General features: G+C 40.1%; 1 protein-coding gene across 2 annotated transcripts in view; it reads left to right on the top strand.

The window, feature by feature from the left end:
• Window positions 1-15,926, top strand: part of LOC144249990 (methylglutaconyl-CoA hydratase, mitochondrial) — a 129,770-nt gene that overhangs the window by 110,754 nt on the left and 3,090 nt on the right. The window contains exons 6-8 of one of the 2 annotated variants that reach the window (XM_077792255.1): window positions 10,661-10,848; window positions 13,532-13,582; window positions 14,896-14,943. In XM_077792255.1, the coding sequence (XP_077648381.1) occupies window positions 10,661-10,848; window positions 13,532-13,582; window positions 14,896-14,943 (287 nt within the window). The remainder of the gene's footprint in view (window positions 1-10,660; window positions 10,849-13,531; window positions 13,583-14,895; window positions 14,944-15,926) is intronic. The other variant, XM_077792256.1, reaches the window with a different exon arrangement.

Raw genomic sequence — 15,926 nt, 5'->3', positions numbered from 1 at the left:
CTGAACTTAACGTGCCTAAGGCTGTATGATCTTGGGAAGCTACAACGGCATAAGAAAGTCTGAGGACAGAAATATGACACACTGTCTTCATTTTTACCCTTATTAGAATTTAATATTCATAATTAATAATGGGTGAGTGGAAATAATTTTTCTCTGTATTCTTCTTTGTCTTAGAAATTATGCTCCAGTGTGTCATGCACAGTGGCACATGCCTATATTCCTAGCGGCTCAGGAGGCTGAGTCAGGAGGATTGTGAGTTCAAAGCCAGCCTCAGCAAAAGTGAGGCACTAAGCAACTCAGTGAGACCCTGTCTCTAAGTAAAATACAAAATAAGTTGGGTGTGGCTCAGTGGTTGAGTGCCCCTGAGTTCAGTACCTGGCAAACCCCCTGCCCCCCCCCCAAAAAAAAGAAATTATGCTCCAGTGTTTTTGTCCCCACCAAGGTGGCACATCTTGTCTTTCAACTTAGGATACATTGCTTCACTGAACCTTGACTCCTTTATTTAGCAGGAGTGTTGAGTTTCATTTAATTTCATAATGGAAAATAGTTTCCAAACTAGAACAGAATATTGGCATGAATTCTTTTTTTCTATTTAGGATATCTCTTCTTGAGATTATTTGTAAAAAATCTGAGCTTTCATATCAGTCACATTTAGTTTTTTGTGTGACACTGAACTGTAACTTCCATTTGTAAAGCTTTCTGCTCATACTGTCATTATTAATTGAGAAGGGTGAACTAAACAGATCATATCTGTTTTATAAAGTTTGAAATCACAGTTTTAAATGCCTGAGGGTATTAAGGAGCATTCACCTTCAGTTCCATAAATGTAAAAATATAATTCAGGCCATCAGTCTTTTGCTTCTGGAAACTGATCCCAGTGAAGGAAAGTAGGGCAGAAAATCTTTCACCCAGCAAGTTTTGTACAGGTAAAATTTCAGTAGAAATGGGTGATTCAGATCTTGTATTTGTATTGTTATTTAAGGAAACCACTTTAAACAAATGGTTTCTGGAGTACTTTATACAATGTACAACGTAGATCAAAGACCTTAATGTAAAAGTTAGAATTGTAAGACTCTTAGAAGGAAACACAGGCAGAGACCTTTTTGATACTGGATTTGGCAATAATTTCTGGGCTGTAACACTAAAAGCACAACCAAAGAAAAACTAGGTAAATGGGATTTCATCAAAAGTATCAAAGACTTTTATGTCTCAGACACTGTCAGCAGAGTAACAGGCAACCATGGAATGTGAGAAAAGATTTGCAAATCCTATATCTGATAGATTATTAATGTTCAGAATATATAAAGGATTCCTACAACTCAGCAAACAAAACTCAACACAAAAGTGGACAAATAACTTTAAATATTTCTTCAGAGAAGATATACAGATGATCAGTAAGCACATGAAAAGATGTTCTACATCACTTTCAATGAGGCACTACTTGACACACGTTAGGATGGCTATTATCAGAATATGTGGAAAGCAGCAGCAGAGTGAGTTGGCAGCTGAGGAAGATCCTTCAGTGATTGTCTCCCTCCAGACACTTCAATCTCAGCAGCTGTTTGCTCATCAGACAATCTTCACAGGAGCCCGAGGAAGCCAGGTGAGAGAGCACACTGCCCCACTGTAGTATAATAGTAAGCAAAGATATATTTTAAAAGGCAGGAATGAAAGAGTTGCCAGCATTGCCCCTCCCTCAACTCCTGGCAACATGGAGATTCCTCCAGAGCTGGAGGTGGGGAGAGGAATTAAGCCCAGGTCTTAGATGTGAAGTGGGTTCCAGGCCTGTTCCAGTGAAACCCAGTGATGGGCAAAGCCTCACACTCCCTGCCCTGAACTCTGCTTGTGGACTGAGTTCCTGCTAGCCAGGGATCCACTCCCTCCACCACCCCTTCCCTTAGGCAGCAGAGATAGGAACAAGGTGTCACCTGCTGGAGAGCAGGATATGCAAACTAGCACAGGCCTGCCTTGGAGCTCAGTGGTAGGGCTGCGTTAGTGAGACCCAGGACTGAGCATAAACCAGAGGTCCCCCAGACCAGAGCTCACAGACCTCTAGACCTGCCCCAGCATCAAGCAAGAGATGTGCATGCTGCTAGGACAGACACAAGTTTTTCCCTGCATCATTGCCATCTTTGAAGTGGGGTAGGGACCCACTTCTACTCATAACTGTGTAGATCCCTACAGTTGTGAAAATAAGTTGCAACTTAGCATTAGCCTTTGTAGCTAAGAAAATGTCTGTCCCACCCCTTTCCCAACTTTGGGCAGCATAGCTATATTCAGACCAGTGCTTACAGGTGAAACTGTAGACCTGCCCCATAGTCAGGCAGAGATCAGCTCCCTTATGGGACAGACTTGTGTTTCAGCCTGCATTGCCAACAGCTGTGGCATGGGCCTCAACACACTGAGCCTATAGGACCTTGTGGAACAACCCAGCTTAGAGCCAGTTTGGGTAGCCAAGGAACTGCCTTCATCCGTGTTTCCCCACCCTTGGGCAGCCTAGCATGGAGCAAAAAGTCCATTCAGAGAGGATAGGACAGAATAGTAAGTTTGACCAGTCTGGTCAAACCTAATGCTATGTAGATACTAATGACCCCCCACCCCCAGGCCTCTGGAACTGCTTAGGTTGACCTGTGGTCCCAGTCTACCAGACTTCTATTCCAGCCAACATCGCCTGAAGCTAGTTGCTGCAGTCTTGAGCCATGAGTCTACCTTAGTGGTTGTGTTTGTCAGCTTTTCATTTTTGTGATCAGAATACCTGAGAAAAACAACCTAGAAGAGGAAAGTTGGTTTTGTTGTTGTATTTGTTTAATTCACAATTTCAGAGGTCTCAGTCCATGGTTGGCCAACTACATTGCAGAAACATAGTTATAAGGCTTGACATGGGGAAGGTACTCAGCTCATGATGGCTTGGAGAGAGGGGGGGGGGGAGGGAGGGAGAGGGAGAACAAACGAGAACACACACAGACATGTAAGGGAGGAAGGGAGGCAGCAGGCAGACATAGAGTCCCCAAGGTCATACCCTTAGTAACCTACTTCCTTCAGCATGCCCCATCTCTCTACAGTTACCACCCAATAGTCCATTTAAATTATTAATTCATCAGATGGATTCATCCCCTGATGAGGTTACAGCCCTCCATATTCAATCATTTTACCTCTGAACCTTGCTGTGTTATCTAACACTTGAGCCTTGGGGAAGCATTCCAGATCCCAATCTTGGCAGGTAAGCAGCCCATAACAGTGTGAACCTTGATTCTACCTAATGCTTCATAGTAGGGTATGGACTCAGGGTGTGACACCTCATTGTAGGGTTTGTGGCCTTGGGTGTAACATAGGAGCCTGGAGCTACATCCTCTAAAGTGATTCTTTACAGAATCAGGTGGAATTCCACAGTTCCTGACCACTAACCAGTAACTGTGGGTGATGAATTTGGGCCTACCCAGAGCCCAGGGAGAGGCTTGCAGAGAAAAACTACCCCCTTTAGATACTCACCAATTCATGAAGAATAGTACACTGTATATTTGGGATAAATCCAGGATTGGATCACCCTCTAGTGCAGAGACAGTGACAGTACACCAACAGCCAACTCTAAGTGAACCTGAACTCGGGATGCCATCTAGTGCTGAAATGGTGAAAGTGATTTCAGTCTTAGAGGAAATAAGCAGCCTGCTTGAATTTCTGGAAAGACAAATAAAGCCAGGTTACAAAAACCTAAACCTTCAATTAGATATTAGATCTGAATACCTAATTTTTCAATACCCGGAAGACATCACTAACAAGCATCAAGAACTTTCACCATGGCCTTGCCTAAGGGTCAAAATAAGGCTCAAAAACTAACCAGATCATAAACAGCATGGGTGAACTCGGATGGAGGACTTAAAGTAGTTATCCAAAGGAATTTCAACCTCAGAGAACACAAAGAAGTGATTAAAAGTGATCTTTAACTGAGAAACTTGCAGAGAGATGGGAACAGTTTTTTAAAAAATCAAATAATTCCTTGAGCTGAAAAATATACTGACAAAATTAAAAACACAATAGAAGGCATCTTTAGCAAAGATCAAACAGGAGAGAGAATGAGTGAGCTCAAAGTCAGGCTATTTGAAAATACATAGTTGGACATAGAATAGGGGAGAAAAAACCCCAAACCAACAACCCAGGTCCCAGGTAGGAACAACCAGAAGGGGACCTCAGGGTTCACTCCTGGACATCTACTCACACGTTAGAAGCAGAGAAGTCCCAGAACGAAAAAAAGATGAAGTACACTTAAAAGGGCACACATATAAAAGAGGAAGGAGAATCCATCTCAGATGATGCACAAGTCCAAGACCTCTGAAAATACAAGGAAACAGGCAAACAAACCTCCCCCTAAAATTCACAGTTCCCCATAAGCTCACAGATATGGAAGTGGATGAAATTAAATTACAGAGGAAGATTATTAAAAACTGATTTATATTAAAATCTTCAGTGAACTAAAAGAAGATCTAAGGAATGAATGAAGAGAGCAAACACAGGAGATTTAAGGCCATTTCAGTAAAAAAGCAGAGCTATTGAAAAGGAACCAATTAGAAGTCCTAGAAATGAAAGACACAATTAATCAAAAGTTCACTAGAAAGCATCACTAACAGATTAGATTGTACTATATTTTCATTTTATTTCTTTATGTTGTATTGTCAGCATTTCAAAATAGCTTGTTAAAACCAAAGGATGTTTTTAGCCTTATAGTAACTATAATACAACAATCTTTAATAGTTGAGCCAGAACTAATATAAATCACTTAGCCATAAAGGGAGACTGTAAAAAAGGAGAAAATAAGAAAGAAACTCAATTAAATTAGAAAAAAATTCACAAAATAGCTGTGATAAGACATTATCTAGTGATGATTGTCTTAAGTGTAAATGAATTAAATTCCCCAATTAAAAGACATAGAGCAACTAATGGATAAAACAAAAAAACCCAAATATATGTTGCCTATTGGAAACTCATTTCACAGGTAAAGACATATATAGAAGGGATAGAATACCATTCAGATAGAATCCAAAAGAAAGCAGGAGTAGCCAGATTTTATAACCCCCCCCCAAAAAAAAGAACCAGTAAAAAGTGGTATATTCTCAACAGCGTATAAAATTCTCCAAGACAAATCATAGGATAGGCCCCCAAAACAAGACTGAAAAAGTTCTTAAAATCGAAATTATATTGGGTGTCTTTCCTGACAGCAGTTCAATAACACTGGAAATCAGTCAGTAACAAGAAAAACTTTGGAAACTATTCATACATAAGAATTAATTCCCTCTTGGCCAACCAGTGGAGTAAAGCAGAAATCAGGAGGTTTAAACATTTCTTCAAACACGCAGATGGAAACCCAACGTACCAAAACCTGTGGGATAGAGCAAAGCCAGTACTAAAGGGAAGCTGGCAGCCATCAGTGCCAGCATCAAGAAAAACGGAGATCTCAAAACAGCCCATCACTTCATCACAAGAAACTGAAAACAGATCAAGACAAGCCCAGAATTGGTGTAAGGTAGGAAGTCACAAAGACCAGAGCAAAAATAAACAAAATGGAGACTAAAATAAAATTTGTAGATTAATGAAGTAAAGACCTATTCTTCAGAAATATAGATAAAATTGATACACCTTTAGACTATGAAAAAGAAGACTCAAATCAGAAATGAAAATGTAAACATCGTAACTGATACCACAGAAATATTAAAGCTTTATGAATAGCTGTATGCCAACAAAAAATCAGTCATTTTTTGGTACCTCAGTAGCAAAGTGTCTGAACTAGAAATCAAGGAAGAAATGGAGAAATTCCTGGACACATACACCTTACAAAGGTTGAGTCCTGAGTAGAAAACCTGAAGAGACCAGTAGTGAGTAATGAGGTGGAACCAGTAATTTAAAACAAAGTCTCCTGGTAAAGAAAAGCCCAGGATCTGGTGGCTTCACACTGGGTTCTATCAGATATCTAAATAAGAATAATATTGATTCTTAGTAAATTGTTCCCAAAAATTTGAAGAGGAAGGAATTTTTGGAAAGTCATTCTACAAGGCCCACATTATCCTGACACCAAAACCAAACAAGGACACAACAAAAAAGGAAAGTTCTAGACCATTATCCTAGATGAACAAATAGGCAGAAGTCCTCAACAAAATACTACTGAGCTCAGTCCGGCAGCAGTAACCAAGGTTATTCACCATAACGGAGTTGGGTTCATGTGAGGGAGCAAGCCTGGCTCACATCTGCAGCATATCAGTAGGGTAAAAGACAAAGCTGTGATCATCTCAGTGGATGCAGAAAGATGCCAAAAAGGCATCTGATAAAATTTAACATCCTCTCATGATGAAAACTCTGAACAGCTAACCTAATACTGACAGGGGAATAACCGAAAGCTTTTTCCCAAAGTTCTAGAACAAGGTAAGACACTTGCAATACTTTTATTTAGCATAGTACTCTAAGTCCTAGCCAGATCAGTCAGGCAACAGAAAGAAATAAAGGGCATATAAGTTGGAAAGAAGAAATCCAATATTCACTGTGTGCAGATGACATGATCTCCAAAGACTCTAGACCGTTACAACTAATAATTAATTCAGCAGCATTTCGTGATACAAAATCAACGTGTAAAAATCAGTCATTTTTTGGTACCTCAGTAGCAAAGTGTCTGAACTAGAAATCAAGGAAGCGTTCTCATTTATAACAAATGCCTCACAATAGATAACCACAAAAAAATAGTCAAAGCCATTTTGAGCAAAAGAACAAAGTAGGAGGCATCCCACTTTATCTGACTTCAGAATATACTACAAAACTGTAGTAATCAAAACAGCATGTTAAAACAGACACACGGAGCAATGGAACAGGACAGGCCAAAAGTAAACCCACACGTCGCAGCTAACTGGTTTTCAGCAAAAATGTTCAGAATATGCATTGGAAACAGGACAGTCTTTTTAGTAAATGGTGCTGGGAAGATTGGATATCCACATGCAGAAGAATGAAACTGTCTCTTACCAGTTACAACAGTCAACTTAAAATAGATTAAAGACTTCAGTGTGAAACCTGAAATTGTAATTATTAGAAGAAAATATAGGGGAGTTGCCTCAGGACTTTGGAATTGCCAAGACTCCTCAAATCAGGAGACATAAGCAAAAGTGGAAAAATGGGCTTATATCAAATTAAAAGCCTGATGTTCAGCAAAAGAAGCAATCAGAATCAAGAGACAGCCTACAGCATGGAAGACCATATTTGCAAGTTGTTATTTCCTATAAGGGGTTAATATACAGACTATATAAGAAACTTAAAAAAATAGCAAAACAAAAATGAAAAACAAATAATGAAGTTATTTAAATGAACAATAGACCCAAGAAAACATTTCTGAAAAGAAGACCTGCAAATGGCCAATAGGTGTATGAAGAAATGCCCAACTTCACTAATCTGAAAAGTGTGAATCCAAAGCACAGTGAGATACCACCTCCAGTAAGAATGACTGTTCTCAAAAAGACAAAAGTAAGTGCTGGTTTACTTGTGTTCACATAATGATCTGCATTTCTTTCCATGTTGCCATGAATGACATGTTGAAAAAGGCAGCCTTGCATACTGTTGGTGAAAAGGAATATAGAAAAACACTACGGAGGTTCTTCAAAAGATAGGAACTGTCATATGATCTAGCAGTTCCACCTCTGGGCATATATCTGCAAAAAATGAAATCAGTATGATGATGACATGTCTGCACTCTCATGTTTATTGTGGCAGTATTCATAGTATCCAAGAAATGGAAACATCCTAAACTCACGAATGGATAAAGAAGAAATGGCACATGCATACCACTGAATATGGATCATCCCTCCCCCACCAAAAAAGAATGAAATCCTGCCATTCATGACAACATGGAAAGAAATGCAGATCATTATATGAACTCAAGTAAACCAGGCAGAGAAAGACAAGCACTGCATGATCTCACATGTAAAAATCCAAAACCATCAGTCTATGATAGAGATTGAGAGTAGAGCGGTGGATACTGAAAGCTGAGAACACAAGAGGAAGGAGAAAGATGGGGAAAGGTTGGTCAGTTGGATAGGAGCCCAGAGTTCCATTGTGCTGTTGAAGGGTGGTTATAGAGAATAGCTATGTACTGTTCATTTCAAAAAGCTAAAGGAAAGGAATCTGAATGTTGAATGAGACAGATGTGGTTAACCTGATTCAAGTATCATGACATGTATACATGTATGGAAATATCACATGGGATCCCATAAATATATACAATATCTATGTTTTTATATTTTGGTTAAAATGATTTTAAATTGTAAAACTCTACTATATTGGTGGGAGCAACCCAAACAAAATGCATATGGCATGTTACTCAACCTTAAAAAAGAATGAAAATCCTGACATGCTACAACACTGATGAACCTTAAGGACATTGTGCTGAGTGAAATTATCCAGTCACAAAAGACAAATATTGTGTGAATCCATTCATATGACAGAGAAGGCTCGCGATGTCACCTGGAAAGGCCAAGTCTGGATGAGTGCTGGCTTGTGAGCCAGCGTGATGTTCTGTCCTCAGTGAGTCAGAATGCTCCCTCGGCACCAGGCCCTCCCCTGCCCGCCCCAGGTCCTACACACTGTTGTGTGGTGCATCTGCCTTGTGGAGCGGAGCAGCAAGCTGCATGCTGCTCATCTGAAGGGGGTGGTTTTTCATGTTAGTTTCCATCTACGATGTAACTGCCACTTTCAAGTCTTTGCAAAATTCTAATTCCTGGAGAATGATCATATGAGAGGAATGATATGATGAATGGGTATAAGGTTTGTGGACTTTCAAAATGTTAAGGTTCAATTGGGTAAAGTGTGACATTAACAGGGAGGGTTGCATTTGTTAATTTTGACCAGTCTGCATTCAACTTTCTCAGAACCCAGGAGTAATCATTTTTAAACATGCTCATTATGACTATCATCAAAATTATGAATATCTTAATGAGTAAATGTAGTTATCTGGGTTATTTGTTTATATCTGTGTTCTAACCATCTGCTGTTGAAAATACCATAGGTAACTGTCTTTACCTTGCAGGTTGCTCATTAGTTCCCAGACCTGTCTTTGCTGTGCTGAGCAGTATCACTCTTTACTACTTAAAACTGTCAATGCTGTGTTCTTTATAGACATATTTTCTGCTACATTTTATACAAGTACTATCTCTTAGCTGCCTGAGCAATTTAAACACTCAATAATAACTGCATTTTACAGAAGCATCACTCATTTGTATATGAAAACAGTCTATAGAAAATGTCAATCCTGTACTGGTTTATTGAGGTTGGTTTTTTTTATTACTTATATTTCATTATTCTTATTGTGGTTTAAGAACAGCATCTTAAGTTCTATACTGTTAATTGTATATTATTGAGCATGTAAGAATATACTTCATTATTGAAGACAAATATGCCTTTTAAGTTCTTTCTGAAGACTGGCTTATAGGGTGTGGTGGAGACTGAGGCAGACTAGAGAGCATTACACCAAAAAGGGGTGGCACAGTTGACTTGCAAGTAGAAATTGTTTTTTTGGATAAAATCATGCATCCAGTTTTGAGTGTTGGTAACTATTGTGGGGGGTAAAAAGCTTAAACTTTTGTAGGCCAGATAAAACCAAGTGAGCTTGCCTAGACAGTGGGCCATCCAGTTATCTCCTCCTCTAAACCTGGCAGTCACCTGCTCCTCTGCCTCTTGGCCACATGAGCCCTGGGCAGCTCAGCAGCCATTTTAAGGGTAAGTCATAGACAAATCCTAATGTTGTGGCTGTTCATATTCTTAACAGTAGAAATGGAAGCTATGTCTGAATTACCTGTTTTTGTCCAACCTTCTGTTTAATGAGATCTTGGCCTGTTCACTAGGAGCCATTCTAGGGAATAGGCAGACGGATGGAATGAATTAGCCAGTTTTCATCAAAGCCGGCCTCTTCTGCTGCAGAACTCCTCTCCTCAGTTTACCCTGAATCATGCCACTTCATTCCTTGGAGTTGAGGAGGTATTCAATTCATAAAGTCCAAAGTAGCTACATGGCAAAGTCAAATCTGGAGGCCTGGTTCTGACCCCACCGCGCAGTGGATTTCCTGACAGCTGAGAGGTAGGGATGCCTGGGTGAGACAGCATCTCCAAAAGAGGAGGAGCCAGCAGGGCAAAGCTGCACTTCATCAGTGGTTGTCTGTTTTTACTTTTACTAAATTAAAATGACTTTATAATTCATTCACCATACAGAATTCTTTAAAAGTATGAGGGTTGAATTCCTAAGAATTTGGTAAGCTGAAAGGTAATTGCCAGTCTTGTCAGGACTCTGCTCTCTAGGCTGTGCACCCCTGGACAGTATTGCTTGTCCCCTCTTGTTCTGCTTGTGGTTAGGACATGGTGGTTACTATTGATTGGAGTCAGGAGTACACCAGCAGTATTTGAGGTACCAAAGTCACTTGCTGATGATGTAAAATCCTCAAGTTCTTTGGTAGTGGTATTAATCGAGTAAACTGAGAAATTGGGCTGTGTTTTGAAGTGCACTGTGTTTCCAGTGCCTAATTTTGACTTATAAACTTCTGGCCCTGGTTTATTTGTGTAATAACTGACTGAACAGATGAAGTACTGAAGTGCTAAAATGAAAAGGTGTCTAATGACCGCCTGCCTTTCTTCTCCTAACCCTTCAGGGGGAACTCAGCGGTTACCAAGGGCCATCGGGATGTCTCTGGCCAAGGAGCTCATCTTCTCTGCACGAGTGCTTGACGGACAAGAAGCCAAAGCCGTGGGCTTGATCAGCCACGTCCTGGAGCAGAACCAGGAGGGGGACGCGGCCTACAGAAAGGCCCTGGACCTGGCCAGGGAGTTTCTACCTCAGGTACTTCTGACTCTAGGGTTCCTCTGCTTCTCCATGTAGGTGATCCCATAGCACAAAGACTAAAACAGCTTTCCAGTTTAACATTTCTTGTTTGACAGATAGGAAGTTAAGATCCTTCAGAATTAAAACCAGAACTTGAAGATCATCCGAGGGTGATGTTGTGACCACACTTTAATTTCACTTTCATGTTTCATATGAACAGCGTTTGGCCCCTGTGACACCATTCAGTTGTGTACGTGTAGAGAAAGCACATTTGACCAAACGTTAAAGTGTCTCTCCTAATAAGTAAGGAGACTGATCTAACTGGGCTTTCACTGTGATGGCTTTGTTTGGGTGACCTGCTTGAGAAGCTGCAGTTTAAAGTATTGTGTGTCTTTCTTTTTCTGATGATTCGGGTATTGCTTCATGGCTTTACTGTATGCTGTATGATCCTCACAAGTACATGAAAAAATCTGGATCACATGTGCAGTTGTTGGACTGTACGTGGAAACACTAAGAACCGGGCATTGATGGCTTCTTTTTAAGGGATTTTTTTTTCTGTCAGCAGGTGTATGTTTTCAAATGTTCCTTTGGTCTGAAATCACAGATTAAAGGATTTAAACTTAAGAGGAAGAGTCTCCTTTTGCTGTGTAAGTGATTAGTCAGAATCTCTTTGTCCGTCATGGAGCTTGAACTTTTATAGCTCCCATAACCAGCCATTTCTGGAGTCAAAATAAGTTCCTCTCTGTATTTGGTTTACTTACCTCAAACAGGATTTATAATCCAAAGGATCAAGGCCATTGATCCTTTAGAAATGTCACGAAGGCTTTCACAGAAGTGCACATGCCCCCACACTTGCCCAGAGTTCCCCTTTCCAGAAGGCTTTGTCACTCAGCACGTGATAACCTCTTGGTCCTGCCCCACTCTGCTACGCTCATCCCCAGAGCTGTCACACAGGGCCACACTTCAGGTGTTGATGGTCCCTCTTAATCAGCTTGTAGCCTATTGGCCGTCTCAGGAAAGAGCTCTTCTCTAACTTAGTCCCTGTGTGAGGTGACACGGAGCCTTTTACTCAGTAGAGGCCAGGTGCTTGTTAAATTGATGGAGAGAGAGCAAATAAAAAGATTTTACTGCTGTTAAAAAGAGACTTTCATTATAACCTTGGTATTTCCCCCAAATATTAGGGAATTATCTGCCTAAAGACAGATTAAAGGTAAAGTGTCAGGGAAAGTAATCGTTTAAATATTGGTTTAATGACTTTCCTTGGCTTGAAATCTTATGACCAAGGTATATTTGAATTGAAATCGAGGGGTGTATCCAGGTTCTGATTATTCATGGCACTGCACGACCTGATACGTGGCTCTGTGATCCGGAGCTCCGTGGAGGAGGCTCTTGAACGCCTTAGTTTCCAGCTTGCCTTTTCTCCTGTGAGCCTCCTTGCAGTTAATGCCGTTCACTGTCCACATCCACCTGCCTGAGCAGGGGTGGCACCCTCTGCCTCCCTCTCTGCCTCAGCGGATCTGGCAGTGAGCTGCCTTTATTCCTGCGGAAGCCAGAGTTCCCTTACCACCTCAGGCAGGCTTCTTTACCTTTCCTCAGAAGGACACTCCTCTGAGAACTTCAGTGGTTAAAAGTAGATTTTCTCCAAGTTAAACAAATGTAGAAGGGTATATTGAATGACTGTGATGTGAAAACCATGTATATAATTTACCAAACAAGTTTGAATGCAGTGATCTTTATTGTATTTGTTACATTGTTATTGAATGATCACTCTCCAAATAATGAAAAATCTTCTATAATTAGTATTTCTGGAGAATTTAGATGGGTCAAATTGATATTAGAAACCCCTGGAAAAGAATAAATAGTAATTTTTATGCATTTGTCCATTCACTCCTTAGAGTTCTTTTGTTGCACCTGTTTTTTGGAGCCTACTTTGCATTTTTAATTCAGAAGACCATTCAATTCAAAATAAGCTACAAATTCACATTTATTACCTGTAAATAAATTAGAATATTTTAGAAATTCAAAATGAAATTGAAGAACTGAATTCCATCTGGGGAGTACGCTTTTCATAGGATAGTTTGGTAAGAGTTTGGCCTCCAGAAAACACAAGTCATGGTGTCCTTCTCACAGAAGGTGCCCACCAGCTCCTTCCAGTGTGACCCAGGCACACCCGTGCAGGTGAGAGTCCTGCTCAGAGCATGTGTGTGTGTGTTCACCCACCGTCACCACAGTTAGTTATCCGTGCTAAGGGAGAAGAGATACACACGTCCAAAGGGCATTGTATCGACCCTATCCTTACTGGCAGCAGGCTGGTTGCCAGCCCTAATTTCAGTCATAACTGCTAGTTAGTGTGATATTAAGCCAAAGACTTCTTTTTTCTTTCCCCTACTTACCCTCTAGGGAGAATATGGAAGAACACTAAGCCTTCAGCTGGACGTCACTGCCTGCTGCCTTCAGGGATCTAAAGTTTGCTGTAACAGAATACTGTGGCCTCTAAATAAGTTGCTGATGCAACACAGTTGTTATAGTTGCTGTTTAATTAAGACCTTGCAAAGCTCAGAAAAGAAATTTTCCATCTAGTAGCTCATAACTGTTGTTGGCCATGCCATGTATCTATCAATGGGAATTCCTGAATTTTACTTAAGGTGTACAACATAATTTGCATAAATAGTAAGTAAAATTTGTTTAATTTGAATTTTAGGGACCTGTTGCAATGAGAGTGGCAAAACTAGAAATTAATCAAGGGATGGAGGTAAGTTCCTTAATGCTCAAGTTTGTTGTTAGAATGAATAGTGAAGATTAATCTAAATGAACATGTTTAGACTTTTAGAGGGTTCTTTTTTTTGTTTTCGTGTTTTGGTTCTAAGGATTGAACCCAGAGACACTCAACCACTGAGCTATGCCTTAGCCCTTTTGTATTTTTACTTTGAGACAGGGTCTTGCTAAATTGCCCAGCCTGGCCTTGAACTTGTGATCCTCATGCCTCAGCCTCTCTGGGATTACAGGCATGCGCCATTGCACCCAACTTCGACATTATTGTTTAATATTCCAAAATATAGCTGTTTGAACGCTATTATTACTGAAAGATTCTAAGGTTCCTTTAGGCTACATCATTGATTTCATTTTGCTGTGATTATTGTTGAGTTCGTATTATAATCACAGAATTCAGAATTTCACCAATGCTGTGCAACTTATGATATGTCAGTTATTTTTGCCATTGCATTAATTAGATTCACTGACTAGTATTTCATAGAAAACCAAAGGAAAAAGACATTCCGTATACTCTGAGCATCAGTATCACATTATGAAAAACATTCCCAGCTCTAAGCTCTCTTCCACGTTTGACTTGTCAATGTGTCTTCTGTAGGGTGTGCTGGGCATGCCCCAGGGACATGACTCCAGAGTGGGGTCCCTGAGCTGTGGGGAGTGGGCGGGGAGGAGTAGTGCAGGCACTCATGTACTTCAGACTTTCAATGACAGATATTGTAGTTTGGCTAACATACAGGAATTTTGCAAAAAGGTGTTTCTTCCTTGTAGGCACAGGAGGCACTATATCTTCTTTGGCTTTATGTCAGTAAAAAAAGATGGAATTTGTAATAATTTGCAGTAAATGCAGCTTCACAAATTTGCAGGTATTTGATTGGATTACCCTGGTGCTTTCACGATGGTGACAATACTAAAAGCAAACACCTTACATAGTCCTTACCGTGTGACAGGCTTTCTTGTATCAATTAGGTGCTTTATGAAGGCTTCACTTAGATCGACTCATTTAATCCTTACAGTATGCCACCCTCAACCCAATTTGGTGAGTACTATGATTAGCCCCTTGAAGCATGGAGAGGTTCAGTAACTTTTCTAAGTTATACAGCTCCCAAGTGGTAGTGTCAGGATTTGAACCTAGGAAGCCTGGTCTCAGGTCTCTCATAGTGGCCATATACTGATTGGTGGCACTATATCAAAAGATTCTGTTTTGGGGGGATAGGGTTATTTAATTTGAATTTAAATTGACTATACCATATTTTGCAAAGTTACTTCTATTGAAATGAATTATGTTTTTATCCTCAGGTTGACTTAGTAACAGGATTAGCCATAGAAGTAGCATGTTATGCTCAGGTATGTAATATAATCACAAATTCAGTAAGGATGCACCCTTCCCAATTATTTACTTCTGGGTATTTCAAATGTAGAATATATCACTCAGTAAGATTTCCTTTATTCTCATTTCAAAATCACACAAATGGGTTGAAGTTAGTTGTTTCTACTCTTTGACTATTACCAAGTTCTACTACTGCTTCTGCTGAACAGACTTGAAGACTCTGCATAATTCAGAAAACCCATACAGTAACCAGTTAGTGCTGCTCAGGCTGTGGCCGTCTCACAAGGCTTGCCCTGTCTCCTGTGCATGTGGCCTTTGCCTCTCACTGTAGTCCAGAGAGGCAGCAGATGGCCCTGGGCTTGTGCCTCCCATGTAGCAGTGGTGTGGAAGACTCATGAGCTTTTCTGAAGTCTGAGCCTTCTTTCCTGCCCACTGACAGTTCACTGATGAAATTATAGGGTTCTTTTTTATATACAGATTAGTAGTTCTGTCCAAGAAGGAAATGTTTTTATTTCTTTCTTTTCCCTAAGAGAGATAACTTTAAGGGCATCTAAAAAGCAATAGCATTTTGTTCTACCTTTCCTGAGAGTTGGGCACTACATCAGATCCTATTAAAGCATGGTAGAGTTATTAATAGGAGCAGTATCTAGAGTGTTGCTCTGTGTCTGGTCTGAATATACAAATTAGCTGTCATTGGTGAGTAATTCCTGGGAGTGAAGTAAATCCTCAGTCTCATATATACATGTATATGTGTATGTACGTGTGTATAAAGCATATTTGACCATATAAGAAGAAATACCACTTTCATAATCTCTTCCAGAAAATAGATGCAAACAATACACTGCTGACTTGTTCAGTGAGGGCAGAGTTGCCCTGATACCTAAATCAGAGGAAGACATAGCACGAAAGGAGAAGGATCCACAAATGTCTCTCATATGAGTATGGCCAAAACAAATGAAAAGTTCCTTAATGATAGTAAATTGAAAAAAGAATTCTACTC

Source organism: Urocitellus parryii, chromosome 13 (genome assembly GCF_045843805.1).
Source record: "Urocitellus parryii isolate mUroPar1 chromosome 13, mUroPar1.hap1, whole genome shotgun sequence".
In the NCBI taxonomy this organism is placed as follows: domain Eukaryota; kingdom Metazoa; phylum Chordata; class Mammalia; order Rodentia; family Sciuridae; genus Urocitellus; species Urocitellus parryii.
The sequence above is the reverse complement of the archived record's forward strand: the minus strand, read 5'-3'. Positions and strand labels throughout refer to the sequence as shown.